Source organism: Taurulus bubalis (genome assembly GCF_910589615.1).
Source record: "Taurulus bubalis genome assembly, chromosome: 9".
Taxonomy (NCBI): Eukaryota; Metazoa; Chordata; class Actinopteri; order Perciformes; family Cottidae; genus Taurulus; species Taurulus bubalis.
In genome coordinates this window covers 1958667-1983762 of record NC_136597.1, presented here as the reverse complement: position 1 = coordinate 1983762, position 25096 = coordinate 1958667, and the positions used below count along the sequence as shown (strand labels likewise).

The window sequence follows — 25096 nt, the reverse complement described above, 5'->3', positions numbered from 1 at the left end:
TTTGTTGTTGTTTTGTGTCTTATTGTAGTCATTTAGAGTCTCTTTGTTGTTGCTTCATGTCTTATTGTAGTTGTTTAGAGCCTCTTTGTTGTTGTTTTGTGTGTTATTGTAGTCATTTAGAGTCTCTTTGTTGTTGCTTTGTGTCTTATTCTAGTTGTGTAGAGTCTCTTTGTAGTTGTTTTGTGTCTTATTGTTGTTGTTTAGAGTCTCTTTGTGGTTGTTTTGTGTCTTATTGTTGTTGTTTAGAGTCTCTTTGTAGTTGTTTTGTGTTTTATTGTAGTTGTTTAGAGTCTCTTTGTAGTTGTTTTGTGTTTTATTGTTGTTGTTTAGAGTCTCTTTGTTGTTGTTTTGTGTTTTATTGTAGTCATTTAGAGTCTCTTTGTTGTTGCTTTGTGTCTTATTCTAGTTGTGTAGAGTCTCTTTGTAGTTGTTTTGTGTCTTATTGTTGTTGTTTAGAGTCTCTTTGTGGTTGTTTTGTGTTTTATTGTTGTTGTTTAGAGTCTCTTTGTGGTTGTTTTGTGTCTTATTGTAGTCGTTTAGAGTCTCTTTGTTGTTGTTTTGTGTTTTATTGTAGTTGTTTAGAGTCTCTTTGTTGTTGTTTTGTGTCTTATTGTAGTCGTTTAGAGTCTCTTTGTTGTTGTTTTGTGTCTTATTGTAGTCGTTTAGAGTCTCTTTGTTGTTGTTTTGTGTTTTATTGTAGTTGTTTAGAGTCTCTTTGTTGTTGTTTTGTGTCTTATTGTAGTCGTTTAGAGTATCTTTGTTGTTGTTTTGTGTCTTATTGTAGTCGTTTAGAGTCTCTTTGTTGTTGTTTTGTGTTTTATTGTAGTTGTTTAGAGTCTCTTTGTTGTTGTTTTGTGTCTTATTGTAGTCGTTTAGAGTCTCTTTGTTGTTGTTTTGTGTCCTATTGTAGTTGTTTAGAGTCTCTTTGTAGTTTTTTTTGTTTCTTATTGTCATTGTTTAGAGTCTCTTTGTAGTTGTTTTATGTCTTATTTTGTTTTGCCAATGTAATCATTTTGAATCTCTTTATTGTTGATTTGTGTCTCTTTATTTAGTGTGTTTGTTGTGAAAAATATTGTTTCATCTCTGTCGTTTTCTTGGTCTCTTTGAATTCGTTTTGAATCTTTGTTGTTGTTTTGTTTTGTCTCAAGTCTATTTGTAGTAGTTTTGTCTCTTTGTAGACATTTTGAGTCTATTTGTAATCAGTTTGAGTCTTATTGTTGTTGATTTGTGTCTCTTTGTAGTTGTTTTGAATCTCTTTGTATTTCATTTGTGTCTCTCATTATGAGTCCAATTGAGGTTGTTTTGTGTCTCTTTGTAGTCATCTGGTATCTGCTCTGATTGTTTTCCTTCGGACGTGGTGGAATCTTGCAAATGCCTTCAGGAGAACTAAAACAAGTAGTTTTCTGTTCCACTACAGGATACAGTTTAACGAAAAGGGATTTTGACCAAAGTTACCGGCTATAGCTTTCATTACGTTACTTGAATTGTATCCGTATTGTCGTGTCCTGAGTGTTTGCTAAGATCATGCCAGTAAAGTACGGCGAACTGTACTGAAGCAGAGCGAGGGATCAAGTGTGGGAGAGTGATCACAGGAGTCTCACACACACACACACACACACACACACACACACACACACACACACATGCACACACACACACACACACACACACACCCCTCCCTCTCTTTCTCTCTCATGAACAAACTCTCAGCTCAAACCCTTCATCCCCTCCCATCCACTCTCTCTCTGTCTCTCTCCTCATCCTCTTTCTCTCCGGCAGTCTCTCGTCCCTCCCACTCGCCCGCCCTCCCTCCCTCCCTCTCTCCTCCCTCTCTCCTCCCTCCTCCTCAGAGGAGCAGCTCTGTCTCTCTCTGCACTTGTCTCCTCAGTCAAGGAGAAACTAATTGGAGGAAAGAATAGAAGAAAGGAGCTGTTGGAAAACTAAACGAACCAAAACTTTACTTCTCTACAGCATGCCACAGAAAGGTAAGCTCGCTCTCTCTTTTCTCTCTCTCTCTCTCTCTCCCTCTCTCTCATCTCTCTCTCTCTCTCTCCCTCTCTCGCTCTCTATCGCTCTCCATCAGTCTGAGGATGGACTTTAAAAAGTTTATTTAGCAGATAAGGACAAGATGGAGACGAATGAATTTGGAACCCGGCTGAGAAAGAAAGCAGAGACGCGTCCGTGTGGCGTCTGACGTTCAGAAAGAACAAAAGAAAGAAGGGAACATAAAAAGAAAGAACGGTTCAGAAATGACAATATTACAAGGTGGTGGTTTCAGCGGCTTCAAGAGCAGAAGATGAGCAGGAAGAGGAGCGGAGGAGTGTTTTAGGGACATGCCGGTAAAAAGAAAGAAAGATAGTGTTCAGATCCCACTGCCTCTTTGGTGGAAATCAAAAATACAAAGAGAGAGACAGTAAAGTAATCTATTGGAAGTATAACACATGTCTAACAGCTGTATTATTGACTTATTGACCCCAAATCTGCAGCTATAGCTCGTGTTGCATGAGTTGATATTGAATCCACCTTTAAATGAAAAGGAAAAGTTCCAATAGTCTCCATAACATCGCAACCACGTAAACAGAACGAGGCTCGTGCTGTTTGTGGAGGTCGTTCTGCTTCCGGACCCGGGTTCGAACCCGGGTCCCGGGTGTGTGTCCGCGGCCAGAATCCGAACCTGTTCTGTCCACGGACACACACACAAACCACGGACACACACAACACAACAGACTGTGACGCGCGCGGTGCGGCTCCACCGTGAACCCGGCCGGTCTTCCGCCGCGTCGTGACGCACGGCGGCGGGACGCCCCGGAGCTCGAGCTCCCCGGAAAGAGGAGGCACGCGGAGGGTCCTCTCTGGAGAGCTGGCCGCGGGCGCGTGCGTGCGTGTACACGTGAGCCGTTTGAAGTCGTCTTTATTTTCCCTCCTAAAATACTTCGTGTATTTACATGTGAATACTTATGTATTTGAATGTGAATACTTCGCGTAACACGGCGTGTATTTGTCCCCCAGTCAGGGTCCAGAAATTATTTTTCCGAGCAATTTGGCAATATTGCACGTTTTTGAGATTTTATTGAACCCGATAAATCTCATATTTTATGATATGTATTTCACCTTTCATTTAGAGGCCTTTAACTAATGTGTGTGTCTCCTATCTGACTTTATCTCAGCCCTCATTTATTCTACTGAACATGAGGGCTTCACATTAATGATTTAACTCTTATTAAACATAAACTAACATATTTATTTAAGCAAACCAAACCTGCAGTCACGAGCTCTCTCATGGTTTAAAACAGATCTGATCCCGTTGGAGTGTATTAATGTGTGTTATTGTACAGTGTGGTGTTGCATTGGTCTGTACAGTGTTGTACTGATATATCAGCCACTACATTGTAATAACCTGCAGAGATACACATAAAATACATTTACATAGAGGTGGATTAACGTGCACTGTCCCTGCTAAATAAATAAATATTATAAAATGAAATGAAATTGTTCTATATCGCCATGAAATCAGTCTAAACGTCAAGTAAACGCTGGTCTTAAACTCTTCTGGACACACACACACGCACACACAACACACGCACACACAACACACACACACACACACACACACACACACACACACACACACACACACACACACACACACACACACACACACACACACCATCTATCTAATAGCTCCATCCGACCTGAACACCAAAGGGTCAAAGTACAACTCCTTCATTTATTTGTAGCTTCTTATGATCATCATGTATTTCTTTCTTTCTTGTGACCTAAAATAAGATGTGTAAGAATAAGTATAAAGGGAACATTATTATTAATATTATTATTATTATTATTATTATTATCCGTCATGAGGTCAAACATCCAGCGAAGGCCCTCCGCTTTGGGTCTGAGTTTCTTCCTGGAGGCCTGAAGGCCTGAATGTTCACATCCCAACTGCCAACAGAAAACATGGAGATAATGGTGTTGGAATCACATTCTAACCTCCTTATGAACGTGGTTATGGATATGAATATCAGTGTAATATGCCCACAATACATGCTGTTTAGAGTTGTTTTTTGAGGGGGTTAAAATCCCAAATACAAGAAGATAAAGTGCGTTTTAATTGATGATCTAATTAAGTCAGTGGTTAATTAACGTCTTAATGAAATCGAATTCAATTAACTGCATGATTAATCAGGTCGGAAGTGAATTCATCCAACATGAGAATCTGGAGCATGTTGTGTGTGTGTGTGTGTGTGTGTGTGTGTGTGTGTGTGTGTGTGTGTGTGTGTGTGTGTCCATATGTTCCGATGGAGACGCGAGACGCGCACGCGCCGCACCTGAGCCCCGTTGGGTTTCAGGCCGCGCGCGTGCATGAGTCATCATGCGTAAATAACAATGTGTTGGCTTCCTTTTTAAATATCATAATAAAGCTGTTTGAGTTTTTAAAGTCATTAGAAGATGATTACATAATTTATTTAACCACGGGCAGTAAAATACTAAATTAGATGGAATACATAATTAGGTTATTTGTAATCTGTTGCCTTTGAGTCACGTGACGACACTATTCCATGTGATCTAAACACAGACTCTCTTTATAAACTGATCCTCTCTAGTGGTGTGGTCTGCTTTCTGGACTGAATCTGATCCCAGAGCAAATTCAGCTAATGTTATTCTTCTTATTATTATTTTTAATGCAAGAAGTTGATGGAGGAAGTTGAGTCCATCGCCGTTGCAACAAAAGTTGTCAGGAGTTGCTTTGTGCATTTCTTATTGGCATGTAAACAATATGAAATACAGCAAACACGTACAATATTTATATTCACTTCATATACTTTATTTTTCCAGGTGAATTATAGCATATTGTTTTATTTTATAAGCCCTAAAGATGTCCAACCGCTTCTTCTTTTGAACGGATTGGACACGTGATTACAAACAGTTTTATTATAAAAGCGGGTCATATTGTCATGTTTTAAATTCTCTTTAAATATTCTAGTTCACTATAGATATGCTTCATATTATTATTATTTGTATTATTATTACCATCCGCTCTATGTGCATGTGTTATTATGAGGGCAGCCCCTCTCCTCCCGGCGCGCGGCCCCGCGCTGGCCGCGTCCCGCGCTTCTCCTCGTATCGGCGCGTGAAAGAAACTTGTATATTGTCATCCCGTGTTCAACAGAACCCTTTATGTCAGCTGTGCTGCTCAAATTGGGCTCCCCGCCGCGGTTTTGTGTCGCGTTTTTTTTTTTTTTAACGAGCCGCAACTAACGAGGCAGCGACACCACAAAAAAAACAACCCCGCCGCCGGAGCACAAAGCCCGGCGGGTCTTTACCGAGCGAGCGCGGCTCCGCGGCCGGCCTTTGTCTCCTTTCACTGGGAGAGAGGCGCCGAGTGCAGCGGGGACAAGGTGCACTATAGCCGGCTGTGCGTGTGCGTGTGCGTGTGTGTGTGTGTGTGTGTGTGTGTGTGTGTGTGTGTGTGTGTGTGTGTGTGTTCCATGTTCATTATGCAGGTTGTTAATGACATAAAGAGCTTCACAGAAGTCGCTGCTTTGAAGCTTTCTCTTCTTTTTGAAGCTAAAGGCTCTGCAGCAGGATGACGTCACGCGATGCTTTCTGCGGCGCTAATGGCAACAGATAGTTCAACCGGTCACCGTGTGTGTGTGTGTGTGTGTGTGTGTGTGTGTGTGTGTGTGTGTGTGTGTGTGTGTGTGTGTGGACAGTTGCATGTATGTGCATGTATGTGTATTTTATTAACAATGATCTGCTATCTTTTTTTATCATAGTTTATTTCTGTGCATTATGTCTTTATAATAATAAGACATAATATATGTCTTTATAATACTTTGTCACAACCGGTTATCGTCATCACTCTGAAATCATTCAGAATAATACACGTTATTATGATTAGGTTATGATATTATTACATTTCAATTTCAGGTCGGACTCTGATATGCTTCTTTTTTTATGCCTGGCAAATGTATGATCATTCAAATTGTTCAGAATTAAATTATAACTAAAAAAATATTAAATAACCAATAATATAAACAAATACAGACACATTTAGTAGAATAAACATGCAATAGTGCAATTGCCATTCATCTCGAAACGTTGATTTATTTATTATCACTTAATGAAAAATATATTTTTCACATGTATTCCCTAGAGATGATCCCATCATGAAGTAAAGTGTTGATATCAGACACAAGAGCAACAAGGCAGTCAGCCATGTGATGAAATATCATTCCCTAATAATTCACATTTATCTTTTGTATTTCTTCAGGATGTTTCATTTCACTTCCATCATTTCAGGCTCTGGGTTCTTCCTCCGGCCTTTTCCTCTAAACCCGTACGGGAGCCAGTAGTCTGTCAGGAATCAGCCTCATCACCACTTCACCTCGTTCACCACTTCACCTCACAGTGATCTGGATTCATGTTTGGTAAAAACGTTCGCCCCCAAAAATAATCCCAGGACGATCTGCAAATTGCTTTAATTTATGTTCTTGAAACAAACGCTCCCTTAATGTTTTTATAGAGTACAGATATATTAGCTGGGCATTTCAACGCTTTATGACAATATATATATATATATATATATATATTTATATTTTCCTACAGCGTTGAAATGTGCAGCCCCGTCCCAACACATCTCCAGTATTTTGTCGTGTATTACATTTCAAAGGCCTCAGAGGGACGAGGTCATGTTGGTGGAAAGGTAAAAAAAAGAAAGAAAGAAGAAGAAAGGCTTTTAAGGCTTTTTCCAAAATGAACCAAATGCTTTTGTTGCCTGTGTTTTTGTTGTTGTTATTTTATTAAATTTAAATTTACAACATCAAGACTTTCTAAGTGCACAGCGTGAACTGGGACATTCATCTGTAGCTCTAGGAGCGTAACATTCAGTTTGCAGGCCGGCCGTGCAGAAAGGAGCCCCACATTAAGAGAGCCTTCCTTCTGCAGCGTCACTGTCTGAGAAACAGAAGTCTGAGAAACAGAAGTCTGAGAAACAGAAGTCTGAGAAGCAGAAGCTTGTGTTTCAGTGACAGACACGAATATAAAGTCCAGATGTGTTCAATAACGCGTTTAGCTTCATGAGCGAGGAGAAACACACAAACCCCTGAATGGTTCACCGTTGGACTCCCAGAGGGACTTAAGGCTCTGCTCATAACTTTATGGACATTAGCATACATTAGCATATTATGAGCCAATCACAGGGCGGCTTGGCATCGGGCCAATCGGGCCAGACTTTCATTTTGTGTTAAAGAATCAACCTGTGGAGAAGGAAGAGGACGCTCTCTCTCCTCTGCTCTGGTTCAGTGTGTGTGTGTGTGTGTGTGTGTGTGTGTGTGTGTGTGTGTGTGTGTGTGTGCTACCTGCCCCTCACGCTGTGTGTTAACAGTCACGTATCATTTCTCTGTGTGCAGATTTCCGGAGCCAAACAAGCTGGGAGACTGGTGTGGCCTCCATGATGCAAAACAGTGAGTTACACCACAACCTTGTATTTCTTTTGATGTCACATAATACATTCATTCTAGAGGCCTACATACGCAAACATATTATATTTATACACCAACGTATTCCAGCTGAAAGCTATACTCCTAGGGGCCAAATACAATCAACAAAAACAGCGTATACATTTGGATGTATATTCTGAACTGGAACCATCTCTCACTCTTTCATCTGATCACCGAGCTTCTAGTTTGAAAGGTTTTCTGCTGTAAAACATCCGTTAACGTGGACGATCCTTAGTCACATCTTGGACGTGGCCCCTTGTCTTAAAGTGGAATGATCCTTTAACGGTTTGTGTAAAACATATATACCCAAACTTTGAAAGTGGATCTGTTGAGACGTGCAGAGCTTCTATCAATAACTCAGTGGATGCATCTTAAAGTGACTGCGAGGAACTTTTAACTGGTTATGAAACCATCTGAAAAAAACAGACGACATTAAGGTCCATAGACCCGCTCTGCACGGACCCAGGTCTGGGTTTGCCATATTTACTAATTAAAGGTTTTCTAAAGTTACTCTGGTGCCAAAATGATCCCCGTAGTCACTTAAAATGCATCCTGATTGGACCTTTGGATTATCGTTGTGAATCATAACTTGTTAAGTAAAAACCTTCTGAGTGGAACTGACAATGAACTGCACCTCATCTCTTCTTCCTTACTGCGGGACAAGAGGTCCGTGCCGTCTGCAGTGAAGGTGTGTGCATTACTTCTCTCCATGTGTGTGTGTGTGTGTGTGTGTGTGTGTGTGTGTGTGTGTGTGTGTGTGTGTTACATTACATTACATTTCATTTAGCTGACGCTTTTATCCAAAGCGACTTACATTTTTGCTCTATACACCGTAGACAAGGCAACGGGGAGCAGTGTGTGTGTGTGTGTGTGTGTGTGTGTGTGTGTGTGTGTGTGTCTCTTTGTCCATCACCCCCCTCCCTCCGCTGCTCCTGCTGCTTCTTCCATGATGAACTCGTCTCGGTGGTTCTGACCCGCTCTGCTTCTCTGCGCTCAGCAGCAGCTTTGAGTTAAATGTCCGACTGTTGCCGCATCACCTCCTCTTTAATCCGTTCTAATTTCAAACAGTGAAAATGGAGCAGCGGGAGGTTGTGGAGGTGTTCGTGAAGGTGAACACCAATATTCATTTGCTAAGATCATTAGTGAGTGAAGCAGGTTGCATTAGTAATGGATTGAAAGGGTTTCCGTCAGTCGGCAGCGAACTCTCTTTTGACTGAGTGTGTGTGTGTGTGTGTGTGTGTGTGTGTGTGTGTGTGTGTGTGTGTGTGTGTGTCTGTACATGAGCTCCTGGCTGGAGTGACGCAGACCGGTTGGTGTACTTTTCTGCAACTAAAGCTGCGTTCACACCAAAAGCGCTGCAAATTATGCACTTTACACACCAAGTATAAAGCAGAACTAGTGGTTATTTCAATGGTGGATGGAGGAAACGGTAACTGTTTTTACGGAGAGAAGCCACGCCCCCTTTCAGGCGTGAAAAAGCGAAAAGGGGAATAATTACCACATAAAGTCGAGTGAGTAAACTCAGGAGGAAAAGCTGTTGTTGTGAACGCAGCACACCTTCACCTGTTCGTGTCCACAGTAAACGTTGACGTTACACGAGTTCTGTAACACGGTTACGTTTCATATGAAAGGACATGGAGGACTGTACGTTATTTATGCCAGCTACGTTATTACGCCTGTAATGTAACAATACCTCTTAAAGTACGCTAAAAAATACGTTATTTATTTATGCTACCTATGCTTGTTACTAAACGTTTTTACGTTTGTTACGTAATGTTGTGTGAGCAGGTGTTATGGGTGGTTATTTATTTGTGCTAGTTATTGTGTGAGTTATTGTTCTCTGATGTGTAACGACACAGAAAGTATCTGTGGGCGCTCGGTATTTATTTAGGTTAGTTATTTTGTTACACGTGTTTCTTAACGTCTTTGTTTAATTCAAGGAAAACACAAAATGTAGGCGCCAGGTGACAATTAGAAATATATTGGAATGTAATGCTATAATATAATATATAATCAAAGCACAGATATGTATTCTCTGAGACGTCTAGAATGAAGCCGTAGTACTTTGAGCAAACCGCTGTAATTAAATAAGAATAAATCCTTAATATTGCAAGAAACATTGAGAGCAGGAGGAGACATGAACCAGCTAAAGATCAGAGAGGAAAACAAAGCTGGTGTTAAGCGTGTTGTTCTCATGTAAAACAAAACCTTCATGCATCATATCTGTAGACTGGTCTGCATGTCTGGGGCAAACGGGCACAGCCAACATGAAAAAACATCTATTGGACCCTGACCATAACCATAATAAAGATTATTATTGCAACCATGACGACCAAGCTCCGCCCACCTGGATGAGCGTTTCCTGAATCTCGCCAAATCTTATTTTGAGCCGCACCAAACCTTCACCACAGGGTCCTGTCGTAGAACAGGTTTATTTATATGCATGAATCTGCATTTGCAGCAGTTTTTGAAACATCGCTCTGTGTGTTAGTGAGGAAGCAACACGGAGAGGAAAGTTAATTGAAGTCAGGTTCAGTGTGAATGAGCTGATTTCAAGTGAAAGCTGCTCCCAGAGGCCCTCCTGCTTACTCTGTGCGTGTGTGTGTGTGTGTGTGTGTGTGTGTGTGTGTGTGTGTGTCACACAGGGACCACAGCCAAATTGACTCCATATGTCTGTCTATTAATTGTGTGTCAGCAGAGGAGAAGCCCGGGTGTGTGTTCCTCGGGGAAATGACACCGTGATTAACATTTCTACAGCGAGGCGGTCGACCCCTGAACGCAGCGCGAGGGAGAGTGAGAGGGTGAAACCGTCACGGCACAAAGTCAACAGCGGCCGCCACGCGGGCCGCCACGCTTCTTATAATTTAATTAGCCAGAAGAGAAGTTCAGAGGCACCGAGAGTGTGAGGTGTAAAGGAAGGAGTGTTCCAGGTTATCTGTTTAGTTAGGTAGGCCTCTCATCTCTAGAGCAGTGGTGTTCAACCAGTGAGATGTGACATTATTAATAATGATGACCATATATGCTGTATTATGCTACAATGTGACATTATTAATAATAATGACCATATATGCTGTATTATGCTACAATGTGACATTAATAATAATAATGACCATATATGCTGTATTATGCTACAATGTGACATTTTGTAACTTTTTGGGTTACAAAAAGGTTGAATAACACTGCTCTGTATGGATGGAAATGAATGGATTACATTTAGCTAAATTGTGTACTGCTTTCGCTAATGGCGTTTTATGAAGGAACACTTTTACAATATGTGTAAATTACCGAAACCAGAAGAAGGCCTTGAGCATTCCTTCATAAAGGAGCATTCCTTCATAAAGGAGCATTCCTTCATAAATGAGCATAACTTCATGAATGAGCATAACTTCATGAATGAGCATAACTTCCGGCCGATGGGTCCAGCGGTATGTCAGAGTAGCTGTGGACGGACAGACTCACGCGCATGATCTCCCCGCCGGAGATAAACATCCATCATCCCTCGTTGGTCCCGTCGGTGCTTCTGCCTCCCGTTGGTTTCGGGTGTAGTTTGGTGACACTCATGGTCACAAGCAGCTGTCTCCGTCTTCAATCACTTGCTTTGTCGGCCATCTTAACAGAAACCTCAGCCCACTCGGGTTTGAGCTGAAGCAACCGTTATATGTCACACGTCCTTAGAGGTGGTGTCAGGCAAACACAACACAGGTCATGTTTAGGTGTTTGAACGAGAAGATGCTGTCAATGTTCATGGGAGGACAGACTCAAAGAAACCAAAAGTGATGTCCAGACTTTAGAGTCGACTCATTCATAAAGTTGGACGATGAACGTTATTTCTTGTTTTTAGTTTTTATTCTGTGTCATCATGTTTTAGTGTCCGCCAGTACATTTCTGTTATGTTGTTATGTCTGTTTGTACTTTTACCTAAATGCAGTTTTTTTAACTCTGCAAGGGAGAAACAATATGTTTTAACAAAAATGTCTGATCAAGTCATTTATGTCTGTCACCTTTTCTGGATTCTAGCGCAGCCGTATCATTTTATTTCCTGTCTGATAAAGACACTCATCTCTGGAAAAAATGTTTGAAGAAAACTTCATGAAACAAGATGAAATATCGTGTTCTGAGAAAATAATGGTTGAGGAAAGAAATATCTTGATGAGGATTTTTGTAGTGAGTTCCCCCACCCTGCTTATGAAAATACATGGTTATAATAATACATGGTTCTTATTCATATATATATGAATAAGATATATATGATATATATATATATATGGTGGACATCTTTCTGATGATGACTGAACTGAGCGTTGATAGCGAAACCCCTTTTGATCTTTTGATTTACAGCATCCCTACTTCACTCACTCTGCGTGTGTGTGTGTGTGTGTGTGTGTGTGTGTGTGTGTGTGTGTGTGTGTGTGTGTGTGTGTGTGTATGATTTATTAATATCCCGTTGAGAGGTTTATAAATCTGCAATATGCTTTCCCCGACAGAGCCATTAACAGACAATAGACAATTGATTCGGTCTAAATCCCTACTTAACCTGCACCGTGTCGCAGCACAGACGCTGGTCTGCTGCCGTGGAGACAAGCGTGTCCGCTGTGCAACACGTGATCCGACCGAGGCTCTGACTGCACACAGAACCTCCAGACCAGCCAGTCTGCCGCTTGCAACGGCGTTCGTCTTCCTCCGCCATGAAGCTGTAATTTGGCTGCAGTGCTTAACTAAAGAATTAAAGCTAAAGACAGTGCTGTTGGTGGGCGACTTTTGAGGTCTGCAATTCCCTGATAGCTCCTTAAAAATAATATTTTATCGGAGTTACAGTGAAAAGTATTTTTTAATCTGTTATTCTCCATGAAGTAAAATGCGTGGCTCAGATTCAAATTTGATGAATCATATATATATCTCATATAGAGATATACATAAATGGGTTACTGAACGGGCCCAGGGCCCAAAGAGTCAGAATGTCTACAAATAGACACAAAGCAACTACAAAGACACAGCAAACCACTACAAAGACACACCAAACCACTACAAAGACACACCAAACCACTACAAAGACACACCAAACCACTGCAAAGACACACCAAACCACTGCAAAGACACACCAAACCACTGCAAAGACACACCAAATAACTAGAAAGAAATACAACACAACTGCAAAGACACACCAAACCACTACAAAGACACACCAAACCACTACAAAGACACACCAAATAACTAGAAAGAAATACAACACAACTGCAAAGACACACCAAACCACTACAAAGACACACCAAACCACTGCAAAGACACACCAAATAACTAGAAAGAAATACAACACAACTGCAAAGACACACCAAACCACTAGAAAGAGACACAACACAACTAGAAAGACAAAACATAAAACATTGGCGAGTTGATGTTTTTTTTTTGCATGTCTCATAAACCACCCATGGTATTAACCAATCACATTAAATGGTTTAACATTTCACGTCTCTGGAAACCAGGTTTCAACATTTCTAAATGCTAAAGTCTAGCATGTACTGTAAAGAAGAAAAGACTTGAGATACCTTCCTCTCTCCATCTCCTCTAACCTGTCCCCTCTTCCCTCGTGTGAGCCGGATCAGTTCATTGTAGATAGACTTCACTTTTCACCACCACTCAGCTTTAACATTGAATCGTTATTTGAATCACTAGAGAGCAGTAAACACATTTCTGAAACCTTTTCTTTCTACTGTGTATGTGTGTGTAGGTCACAGTGGAGTAAACCAGCTGGGAGGTGTGTTTGTGAATGGGAGACCTTTACCTGATTCTACCAGGCAGAAGATAGTGGAGCTGGCACACAGTGGAGCTCGACCTTGTGACATATCCAGAATACTGCAGGTAATCTCGTCATGCTCAGAGTTCACACTCAGAGGTGCCACTAGATACTGGCCCTACGGACGGGAACAACACGCAGTAGAAATGTTACCAGCGTTAGAAGTGAGGGGTTCAGCCTCCACGTCCACGTTGTATGTCCGTGTCCTCCCAAGAGAAATGACAGCATCAGTCATTTCCTGAAATGCCGACATGATGGCCATGTGAATCATGACAAACAAGGAGCAAAGAAGGAAGTGGCGTGACGTAGCATGCCTTGTAGCATGCCTTGTAACAAGGGGGTCGCGGTGGTTCACAAAGCATCCGACTTTGACATTGGAGAACACTTCTCATTTCCTTGGCTCCATGATCACCAATGGGTTGAGTCCCCTGATTTAGTATTGCAATCCAATAACATTGGACAGTTTGGCAAAAAAAAGGCAAAGAGATGATCTTTTCTTTATTCTACGCATTCCTCTTTCTTGTTAAAACCTGGCTTGGAACCACCAGTTCTACGGGGATTTCAGCCATTGTTTGGAATCCCACTGCTTTTCTTGGGAAGACCTTGGTAGCTTTCAAGCGCTCGACTTGCCAAGGTACCGGTAATCTGATTTGTTGAGGTCCAATGCCCTGACCAACGGGTTATACTGACTCTAATGAGTCCAGACCTATGCCGAGCCCATTGGCTCTTTCTCAATCAGCTACGCAGGGCAGGTCTTGACAATAAATGCAACGGGATTCGTGATCACGCTGGGTATCTGAGATGTTACGCTAGTAGTGGATAACGTCACCATTTGCCTCCAGCAGATATGAGCAGCGGGCTACAGAGGTCTGGTCAGCCAACTTCTTTCTCACTCCACAACCCCCTACACCCCAATACTCTTAGCCTCCAGCCTCAATCAGTGCTGCCCGAGTGACATCACTTGAGGCAATTTATCAGATTGTGCACTTCTCCCTAGGGATGCTAAAGGTTTCATGCAACTTTTTCACACATGCGGTAGGGCTCTCAAAAACCTGTAAACACATGCTGAGGTGTTACATTGTCTCTCCTTCAAGCATTGCTGTGATCGTGTCTTGGATCATCTACCAAACGGAAACTTCTTGGATGCCAATATTCTTTTTTTGCCCCCAGTTATGAATAACGTGTGTGATGTTGTGCTGTCTATGTGTCCAGGTGTCGAACGGCTGCGTGAGTAAGATCCTGGGCCGGTACTACGAGACAGGTTCGATCCGTCCTCGAGCCATAGGAGGGAGTAAACCCAGGGTGGCCACGTCAGAGGTGGTGGGGAAGATCGCTCAGTACAAGAGGGAGTGTCCATCCATTTTCGCCTGGGAGATCAGAGACCGACTGCTGGCAGAGGGAGTCTGCACCAACGACAATATACCCAGTGTAAGACCCTTCTGTTCTTCAGCCAAGTCATGTCAGCCAGAGGTTTGTGCAAGGAACCAGCTGATGTATTTCTTATTGTACACTATTACAGCCGGCTTGCTGGTTGGATTGGTGCTAATCGTTTGTTGGAGTGGGCAACACTTATTTAAATTCCCAGTGAAACACAAGTTAGAGTGTCTTTGGCTTCTTTATGTGAGTGTTTCACAATGAGACAGAATATTTGAATATTTTAAATTCTTCGCATTTGATTTGACCGCTAAAAATTGATGGATATCGGTTTTTGATTTCTCCAGTTGTTAAACCTTAACCAATGATATTATTGGTTAAAATTTCGTAAGCACATGTCATATTTGGTTTGACAGGAACAAAAGATGATTGGATTTAAAAAATAGAAATATGAAGAAATATATGTTTTGCATATGTTGTTAAATATGATCTCAAAAGAGTTGAAAGGCATTTTTCATTTCATTTTGACTTTAAATTGCATATAAGAAGTGAATACTAAAATGCTTTTCACTAAAATCTAAATCAAGCAATTGAGGAAATAAAATGATACTTTTTCCAGTGAAATCATATGATGGTTTAAAGTTATGTATGTGGAACAGTTAGCTTCAACTACGTTAGCTCAATTCATAAATAGATATGGACTTAAAAAAAGTTTAAAAAATGTGTGAACCTTTTTAAATATCGATATCCAGTACAAAAGCACAACTTGTAATTCAAATATGTATAATGTCACAAAGGTACTTTCATGACTACGTAATGTGATTTCATTAATATTTAGATGTACATGAAAAAACTAAACCTAAATGCCTGGAGGTACCAAGTGAATCATGACATGATGATGCTGATTGTTGGCTTATGTTTCACAATGTTTGGTTTCTGCCAACAAATGTCTTATTTACACATGCAACAAAATGGTTGCTCTTAAGTAACCACGTTGTTGTGTTCATCCCCAGGTTTCATCAATTAATCGAGTGCTCAGGAACCTGGTCAGTGACAAGCAGCAGATGGGCACAGTGGGAGCTGAAGGGATGTTCGACAAACTCAAGATGCTCAATGGACAAACCACCTGGGGAGGCCGCTCAGGGTGGTACGCTGGGACGACCCTCCCTACCACAGGTAAGACAACTACTACTACTACTCCTACTACTACTACTACTACTACTACTACTCCTACTACTACTACTACTACTACTACTACTACTACTACTACTACTACTACTATACTACTACTACTACAACTACTACTACTACTACTACTATACTACTACTATTACAACTACTACTACTACTCCTACTACTCCTACTACTACTACTACTACTACTACTACTACTACTACTCCTACTACTACTACTACTACTATACTACTACTACTACAACTACTACTACTACTACTACTACTACTATACTACTACTATTACAACTACTACTACTACTACTACTACTTCTATACTACTACTATTACAACTACTACTACTACTCCTACTACTCCTACTACTACTACTACTACTACTACTACTACTACTACTACTACTATGCTACTACTATTACAACTACTACTACTACTCCTACTACTACTACTACTACTACTACTACTACTACTACTACTACTCCTACTACTACTACTACTACTACTATACTACTACTATTACAACTACTACTACTACTCCTACTACTACTACTACTACTACTACTACTACTATACTACTACTACTACTACTCCTACTACTACTACTACTACTATACTACTACTACTACTACTACTACTACTACTACTACCACTACTACAGTACTGGGCGTGGCTGATTAGAGATGAGCCAAAAACAATAAGGGACCAGCACTATCAGAACCATTTATTTGCCATGTATGTTTTCACATACAAGGAATCTGTCTTGGCAGGAGGTGCATCACATTGGACATTTAACAATAAACAAAACAACAATACATTTAACAATAAACAGAGTGCAATAAATGGGAGCAGGAATATGTACAATTGAGTCTACAGTAGAATGTAAAGTTAAAATAAAGCGCAAGTATATTTAAATATGAGGTGTGGAGCTGACAGTCAGCTCTTTATGGACATGTAGTGGAAACAACGATGACAGAAGAGCCGTGGCGGTTCTCATTCAGCTTTCGTAGCTACACCTACAAAGGTTAAGGTATTAAGACTTATCTACCTTCACAAGTTAAGGTAGATAAGTCAAACAAAAAACAACCTTCACAATCTTCAACCCAGGACTCTCTGATTTATTGGTCACATAACTTCTGTACTTCATTATTTTAACCCAAACCATATTATTTGTTCACCGTATTGTCTACACCTAGCTCAGTATTTTCTTTTCTTTTCCTAAACCTGATGAAGTAGTTGTGTTGACTAAACCTGAAGTTTCTTTGAAAACACTCTATGGATGTAACAAACTGAAATTGACACGTGCTGCTAGACATTCGTAGGAACCGGAGTAGCAGCGTTTTCTTAAGATAGTATAGGAACCGTTGCATGAACACACGTTGAGAGCTGGGGATGAAATCCTGGAGAGCTGATCGCTGGCAGCTGTGCAGGTGAACAGGGATGCTGGTAGACAGCAGGACAGAACCACACGAACACAGAAAGAGACCAGCGTGGACCTGGAGAGGGAAACAGAAACACAGGGATCCTCACAGAGGAACGGCAGGGACACAAAGAAGGTCGAGAATCTAGCTAGCGCTGCTGCTAGCTAGCGCTGCTGCTGCTACCGGCCGCTGCTGCTGCTACCGGCTGCTGCTGCTGCTACTGCCCGCCTCCCCTCTGCCCAAGTCGGGCGTCGAGCCTGGTCCCGCTACCTTCGGTGGTTTTCGGGGAGCTAGCGGAAGTTAGCGGGGAAGTAACAGAGCGCTAGCAGGCACCCCAGCTGGCTACAGCGGGGAGCTAACGGGGACACTGACCGAAGGTAGTAGCGGCTTGTCACCCGACTTTTACGGTAATGCAAGTTTAAGGTCCGCACATGAGACAGAAGTGAGGTAAACTGACGTTTAAGAAATATCATGAAAGTTATTGTATTTCTGAGTTTGAAAGCTAATTTTGCACAATTAGCTTTTTTGCCTTAAAGCTAAATCAGGATCCACTTACTCGCTTTTCCTGGAGCTTTCAACTGCATCTCACAGTCTTCATCAGGGAATTGAATGGATCGTGCATCAAACTCTTCATGTGCTATTAGTTCCATACAGTTGTCATGAGAAGACAACTAGGCCAACTCCGTCCCATGAAGCAAACAAAAAAGCTAGAAAGTGGCCCTTGAGTTAAGATTATTTTGTCGTTCTATATCATTTTCTTGATCATGATCTTGAAATGAAAAACCCGACAGAGATTATTCACAATTTTTAAAGGAGAAAAAGGCAATACCCTTTGTGTTGTACATCATTTTGCTCATTTCTGGTATTCTTTTAGGCTTAAACCAGTGAGTGACGTCCTGACTGTGACGACTAGCTTCTTCAGTCAGATCTGCCTTCAATTATTTTCAAAATTCTCATTATTACACGGGACAGAGGACGCATTGTGTAGCGTTGACATGAGCGGCTTCCTTTAGAGTGTGTCTGAGGGCCTCATATGCTGCTGCTCCTCCTCCAGCGCCCTGGGACTACAACACTGAAACAAAGTCATGCTACTCTAGCACGGCTGCTGCCTCCCCATCCGTCTACAGCATGTTTGTGCCTATGTGTGTGTGTGTGTGTGTGTGTGTGAGAGAGAGAGAGAGAGAGAGTGGAGAGGGAGAACGGGGCGTCTGCTCTCATTTATGTCTCTTTCCGCCTGACTGACTGTGACACTGAGCAATGGCTTCATTCTGTTTTGCAGTCTCCGTCTGCTGGGGATAATGAATAATTAGGCTAGCACCACAAATAACACGAGTTCCACAGGGAGCCGGAGTCGAGCTCCCGTCTGCTCGGGGGATCTCGCGTTGGAGATCTCCGCTCTGAAGCGCCCTGCACCTTCACTCGTCTTTGCCTGGGTTCACTTCACGGCTCTGGATGTGACGTTTTGTTTTGTCTCCGCTGATCAAGGCCTGGGTTTGAGTGACGCGCTGCAGCCATTGGTGGAGTTAGCATTGCTAATATACCTGCTCAATGTTTCACGTGGATTTCTTTCTAGACCCATTTAAAAAAAGTGTTTAAGTCAGCATTATTATAGCATTATTATTATTAAATAGCATTATTAAGAGAGGCTGAACGTCCCATTTCCACGTCACATTCTGTTATTAACCAAATGAGACCAAATAAACACACACCTATGAAGCTCGTTTCCGTCACAAATAAAAGTCAAACGTTTTAGATAAAAAGTCATAATTATGAGATAATAAAGTCAAAATTATGACTTTCTATCTCATAATTTCAACTTTATTATCTCATAATTATTTGTATAAATATATATTTGTAATTGCGGAAACAGGCTTCCATAGTTAACAGGCTCTTGTTGAATGTATACGAGCCTTTCCCGTTAGAATCTGTGTCATAAATAGGCTAAAATGATCAGAGCATTATGCAGATTGGGGCATGCGGCTCAAAGGTGGACTGCAGATGATAATATTCAGCAAATTCATTTTGCGACCCGAATAAAATCTCTCTACCCACCTGTTGTCTCGGCCCAGTCTGCCACGTTGTTGATCAATTAAATGTCTCAGGTCATTGCTCACTGAAAGCTGTTTCAGTGCTTCGGTTGAGTTTCCTTAACGATGTTTGTATTAAGATGATCGTGTAGTCGACTCATGTATGCACAGTTTTGAGGTACTTGCCATCTCTTATACATTTTCATGCTTATTATATTTGAACTGCTATAGCTGGAAGTGGATTGTTGCTGTTTACACTACATTTATCTGATGGCTGGAGTTACTTTATAAATTAAGATTTCACTTATAAAACAGAAAACATGATGCATATTGTCAATCAAACTACTCATAATATCTATTGAATGGGGTGAAAGGAAAATGCAGTGATTATTTTTTGCTCTGTAATAATATTGTTGATTGTGACAATGTTGCAATATTCATCTTTCATCTTGTACATTATTTGCCTGGCAATGGAATGTTTTTACATTGTTGTTTGAGGCCAAACCCAACTCCTTCCTTCCTCCTCTCCTGGTGCAGAGTGTCCGCAGGCCGAGGGAGGAGAGAACCCCATATCGGTGGGTTCCACCGGGGAAGACTCAGAGGAGACTCAGATGAGGCTTCAGCTGAAGAGGAAGCTACAGAGGAACAGAACGTCGTTCACTCAGGACCAGATAGAAGCGCTGGAGAAAGGTAGCTGGTAGTTGTCATCCGTACATAACACACCCATATACGTACATTACACATATTACATAACACATATTACATTATACATATGGGGAGTTGTTTTCTTTATAAATGTTTGGGGGGGTTTCTGCATGTGGTTGAAGTGAAATATCTACTTTGACTCAACCGAGCCATGTCAGATTCACAGTGTGTTTCCACAATGACATGAATTTTTAACCTGTTTTTATCCAATGTTCAGATTTATGTTCTGGAAATGTTTGCTAAATAGCTCATATCTAATAAGATAATGCAGCATTGCATATTTAAAGAATTATTTTTTTCTTCATTACATTTCATTTAGCTGACGCTTACAATAAGTGCAATTCAACAACAAGAATCAAGAAAGAACAATTTCTTCAACAAAGTTAAACCACAGAGTGCTATTAGTACGTGCCATTTAAGTGCTACTAAAGTGTAAGTAGTTCATGTAAGTAGTCAACTGGGGAAGTTCCATGGTTTTAGTTCAAACTTGTATCCGAGTCCCCTGTAGTGTCTGCCTCAGGGAGACATTTTAAAATACCTCTACAACGAATGCTATGTTCTTCCACACTAATGTTAAGAAAGTCCAATGACAGCTCAGCAACATTTGAATTGATTCAGTCAGGAATGGTCCATGTTGACGTCACAATGAAGAGGAAAACATGCCCATTGTTTTGGACATGGCAAAAGTCTCCTAACTCACCCAGTTGTTAGTACATTTAGGGGATTTGGCAAACAGCAAGTCCTCCTCGAAGTCATTGCATGAAGACATTTGACTTACTTTGATCATCATGTGAGTTGTGCAGTTGTCCAGACAGAAAGAGTTTGGCAGTACTGAATGTGAGAAGTGGTTCATTGAAACATTCGTAAAAGGCCGAAGCACAGCCCCTCTCAGCAATGCAATGCAGCCGATGAAGGAACCCATTGCTTTGCTATTATTTCATTACTGTAGATTTACTCTTCTGACGTAAAACAATTAGACACGGCACAACTAAAGTTATCATGTAATGACACAATGCGCTTTTGTTCCAGAATTTGAAAGGACTCACTATCCAGATGTGTTTGCCCGAGAACGCCTTGCCAACAAAATAGACCTTCCAGAGGCAAGAATACAGGTAGAGTAATCTGTACAGGTTAATGAAACATGGACTATTGCTTTAAATGACTTGAAAACAAATGTAAACCTCTTCTTTAACTTTATAACAAAATGTTATCTTTCTTTTCTACTCTGGAATCTGCAGGTTTGGTTTTCCAACAGACGAGCAAAGTGGAGACGAGAGGAGAAGCTGAGAAATCAACGTCGCCAAGTGTCCAACTCCTCCAACCACATTCCCATCAGCAGCAGCTTCAACACCAGTGTTTACCAGCCAATGCCACAGCCTGCTACACCAGGTACTATACTAGGAGCATAACTAATGGATACTGTTCATGTTATTCTACAAAATGTTACTGTTGAATGCCTAGGTATTAATAACCTTTGGGTACGTTCTTCTTTTCCATTCTTGTGAACTGCCTTGAGCAAAGTTTCACATTCGGCACAAACATCCCCCGAGACTCGAGGATAAACTGATTAGATGTTGGTGATCAAAGGTCACAAAACACCAAAACCTTTTGGCCATAACAAGAGTTGATCATGACAAGTTAAAATACAAGGCATGGTTGTCTGCTTCTTTCTTGTTACAGTTTTATCATTAATAGTATATTGTCGTCGTCTAGCTCACCGTCAGGAAACCAAATCTTAAACTCTACAATTATAGGCTTCAGTGACGACCACCTTTTCTGTTAAAAAAAAGAAGAGAAAAAGCTCCTTAAAATACAGCTTTACTCCTGCAGCTCCATTATTGTACTTCATGAATTCCAATATTATATCTGATAACTGCATTAGGTGCTAGAGTTCAAAGGACTTAAATAGTCAGAGTCTTGGGGTTGGGTTTCTTTCATTCATCAGATCATTTTTTTCAACTACACCTGGACACACAGGAGGAGGAGCCAGGGATTCAATTACATTAAATAGATTTTGTATAGCCCAAAATCACAAATCACAAATTTGCCTCAGAGGGTTTTACAATCTGTACACATCAAACTACTGACCCTACAGTTAATGGGGTCTGCTGCTTAACCTCAGGTGGTAGAGTTTTCAGATGTACTACTCATGGACCAACTATCCACCAATGTCATGGATGTATTGTACTATCTTGAATGTTATATTGCCATACTGTAAAAATCTCTGTTCTCATCATGTTCCCATCCTTATCTCTCTCTAGTGTCCTTCTCATCAGGATCCATGTTGGGAAGGTCCGATCCAGTTCTGTCCAACAGCTACAGCCTTCCAGCCATGCCCAGCTTCAGTATGGCTGCCAGCCTGCCTATGCAAGTAAGACTATTTCCAAGACAGCACAACACACAACTAATCAAGCACCTTGAGTAAGAGGTAGCATCTTCATGTGTTGCAGGTTCTGGTTTGCCAGCATTGAACACGTGGTTGTCAATTGATTGACTTGTTTCTTGAATATAAATGCCTCTTCACCCTGATTTGACTCATTGATCATAACGTCTGCTGGGGAAAAAGGCCAGATAATTGAGTGATTAATTATTAATGTGAAGCATGTTATGCATGACACCAACCCAATGGGAATAGCTCTTTAGGGTTGTAAATTCTGCTGTTTCAATGGGTAATATTAATTTATGTTTCCAGGCATCCAGCCAGCCCTCTTATTCCTGCATGCTGCCCACCAGCCCCACTGTAAATGGAAGAAATTATGAGACATATACTCCTCCACACATGCAGCCACACATCAACGGCCAATCAATGACCTCCTCTGCAACGTCGTCAACAGGTGAGAAAATACAAACTGACCGTTGCAGGATTAAGTGAGACATGAATACTGATGATGATCAATGATGCATCCATTCAAACATGTGGAGAAACATTGAGAAAATGAAAGGTTATAAAAGGCTAAAACTCTTAAACTCAAACAGTTGTTAATTCTGAACATGCACTTACTGCAGAGTGATTCATTGTCTTAAAGGAAGACTTCACTCCCAAAATGACTAATTGTATACCAATTGTCCACCCTGTTACCTTGAATTCTAGGATAACACAGGGTTTAGGGCAGATGATACATTTAGGGAAGATGTATGTGTTTGGGAAGTAGTGAGCATATGTCTGGATAAATGAGACTTGGATCATATTGCAGGAGTTATTTAGGAGTGTGTGAAACGATGTCTTGGTATAGTTTTCCTGTTGTGAAACACGGCAAACATTATCTTCAATTCATCAAGACTTCTCCAGTTTGGGATTCTTTGTTTGTTGTGGAGGAATGCAGAAAAAAACCAAGGTTTTCTTCAAGGATTCTCTGTAACATGTGGAGAGTAACTGATATACATACACATGGTCATGTGGGGGAAATATACCTTTAAGGCAGCAGCCATCTTTGATACACATTCACCAAAGATTCATGCTTCATCTTTAGTATTTTTGGAATCTTTGACATCTCCACTAGTATTTACAATAACGTTCTGTGGGCTTGGACATTGCTTAGCTGGACTACAGATATTTTTGTACAACGTTAGATACAAAAATAGGTTTAGAACGAAAAAATCGATGATCATTTGATACTGATTGTTGGTTTGATTGCAACCTATTTTGCATCCTCGAGTACCTATACATGCCTTCCCTTTGATATTTGCATATGCCTGCACAGTTTAGCTTGAGTTTAAACGCCTTGTGTGGAATCTGTTCAATATGGAAAGTTGCATCTGCACTTAGTGTGCAACTGTGCAACTACTACAACTTGCTTTGCATTGAGTCAGACCTTTAAACGTTGTTGTGTCATGGCTGTCCACTCTAATGACCTCTTTGCTCTCCTATCACCAGGTCTGATTTCCCCTGGTGTCTCAGTTCCGGTCCAAGTTCCAGGAAACGAAGCAGACATGTCACAGTACTGGCCACGCATGCAGTGATGTCATTTCCCACGGCAATCCTTCCCGCCTGCGGTGATCAGTGGGGGTGTCGGCTGCGACATGACTGTATGGGACATCAAAGCATGGCCTAGCCCTACTCCGCAGCTCGAATGTGGAGAAGGACCTGAAGCAGACGAATGAACATGAAGGAATTACTCTCATTAATGTTTGCGAGAAAATATTCAAACCAAAACCTGGAGACAAGCAGGACAGAAGTGACTTTTCCAAATGAAGGATTTTAAAATCACTACAAACCAGTCCAGGTTCAGCGACCGTACAAGTGGATCAAAGTTTCTTGGGGGGATCTGTCGCCACGTCATCCCCAGCTGCCATTCAAAGTCTCGTTGGTGAGGACACTTTGGCACACGCCCAGAATGAAAAGCTCCAGCCTGAGCGGCACTCAGGAAGGAGGCCCGTCCTTTGTTCACACTAAACTCCAGACAGGAATAAACTGCTGCGTGTCCATTTGGAAATTCTATGGGAAGACATATTACCTCCACTTTAAGTTCCTAATTTATATCATGTTGGTGTAGTTGTAGCAACTGAAAAGAAAAGACGTTGACTGAAGGGAGGAACTTAATAAAACCTGAAATGAACTGTGAATTTGTTTCATCAGCAGATTCCATAAGCTCCGGCCTGGAATGTGTATAGAATTTCAGAATGTGGATTTTGGTGATATGTTGTTTGGTATTGTAAAAAAAAAAAAACCTGATCTGAGTGTAATCTGCAAACTGGCATGGACTCTGATTTTAAACTTAAAAATAATGTTTAGGGGGGGAAAGAAATCTCAGTTTGTTTTAATCCCAAAGCTCTTATGTCCATAAACTCTACAGCAAAGAAACTATTGAAAGACTGGAAGCGGAACAAACACTCTGCTAGCTTATAAAAAGTGAAAATTAGATTGTGTCTGGGATGTAAATCTGTTTCTAATTTTAAAGTGTAAAGTATTTGTCTTCTCCAGTGATCTGGGAGGGTTTCCACAATAAAGTTATTTCAATTATATTACTTGTTACAGTTTATGGTATTGGTTTAGATTTATTCACAGCGTGTTTCTTATTTGTTGAACCTTCCTGGGGAAACTGTGAAGCTGTTCTGGAGGCTGGTGATGGAACGCCTCACTAATGAACAC

At 41.1% G+C, this 25096-nt stretch overlaps 1 protein-coding gene across 2 annotated transcripts; it reads left to right on the top strand.

The window, feature by feature from the left end:
- Positions 1 to 7417: 7417 nt before the first annotated feature.
- On the top strand, positions 7418 to 23967 carry LOC306741026 (paired box protein Pax-6-like; the record flags this gene model as incomplete). Of its 2 annotated transcripts, none has more annotated exons than XM_079223279.1 (10): positions 7418 to 7466; positions 13228 to 13358; positions 14506 to 14721; positions 15681 to 15843; positions 19840 to 19992; positions 21037 to 21119; positions 21246 to 21396; positions 22269 to 22378; positions 22700 to 22841; positions 23882 to 23967. In XM_079223279.1, the coding sequence occupies exons 1-10, from the start codon at positions 7454 to 7456 to the stop codon at positions 23965 to 23967; spliced, it is 1248 nt and encodes a 415-aa protein (XP_079079405.1). In that variant the 5' UTR covers positions 7418 to 7453. The 2 variants fall into 2 exon arrangements, with proteins under 2 accessions (XP_079079405.1, XP_079079406.1); XM_079223280.1 differs by having other exon boundaries at positions 7430 to 7466; positions 22703 to 22841.
- Between the last annotated feature and the right edge of the window lie 1129 nt (positions 23968 to 25096).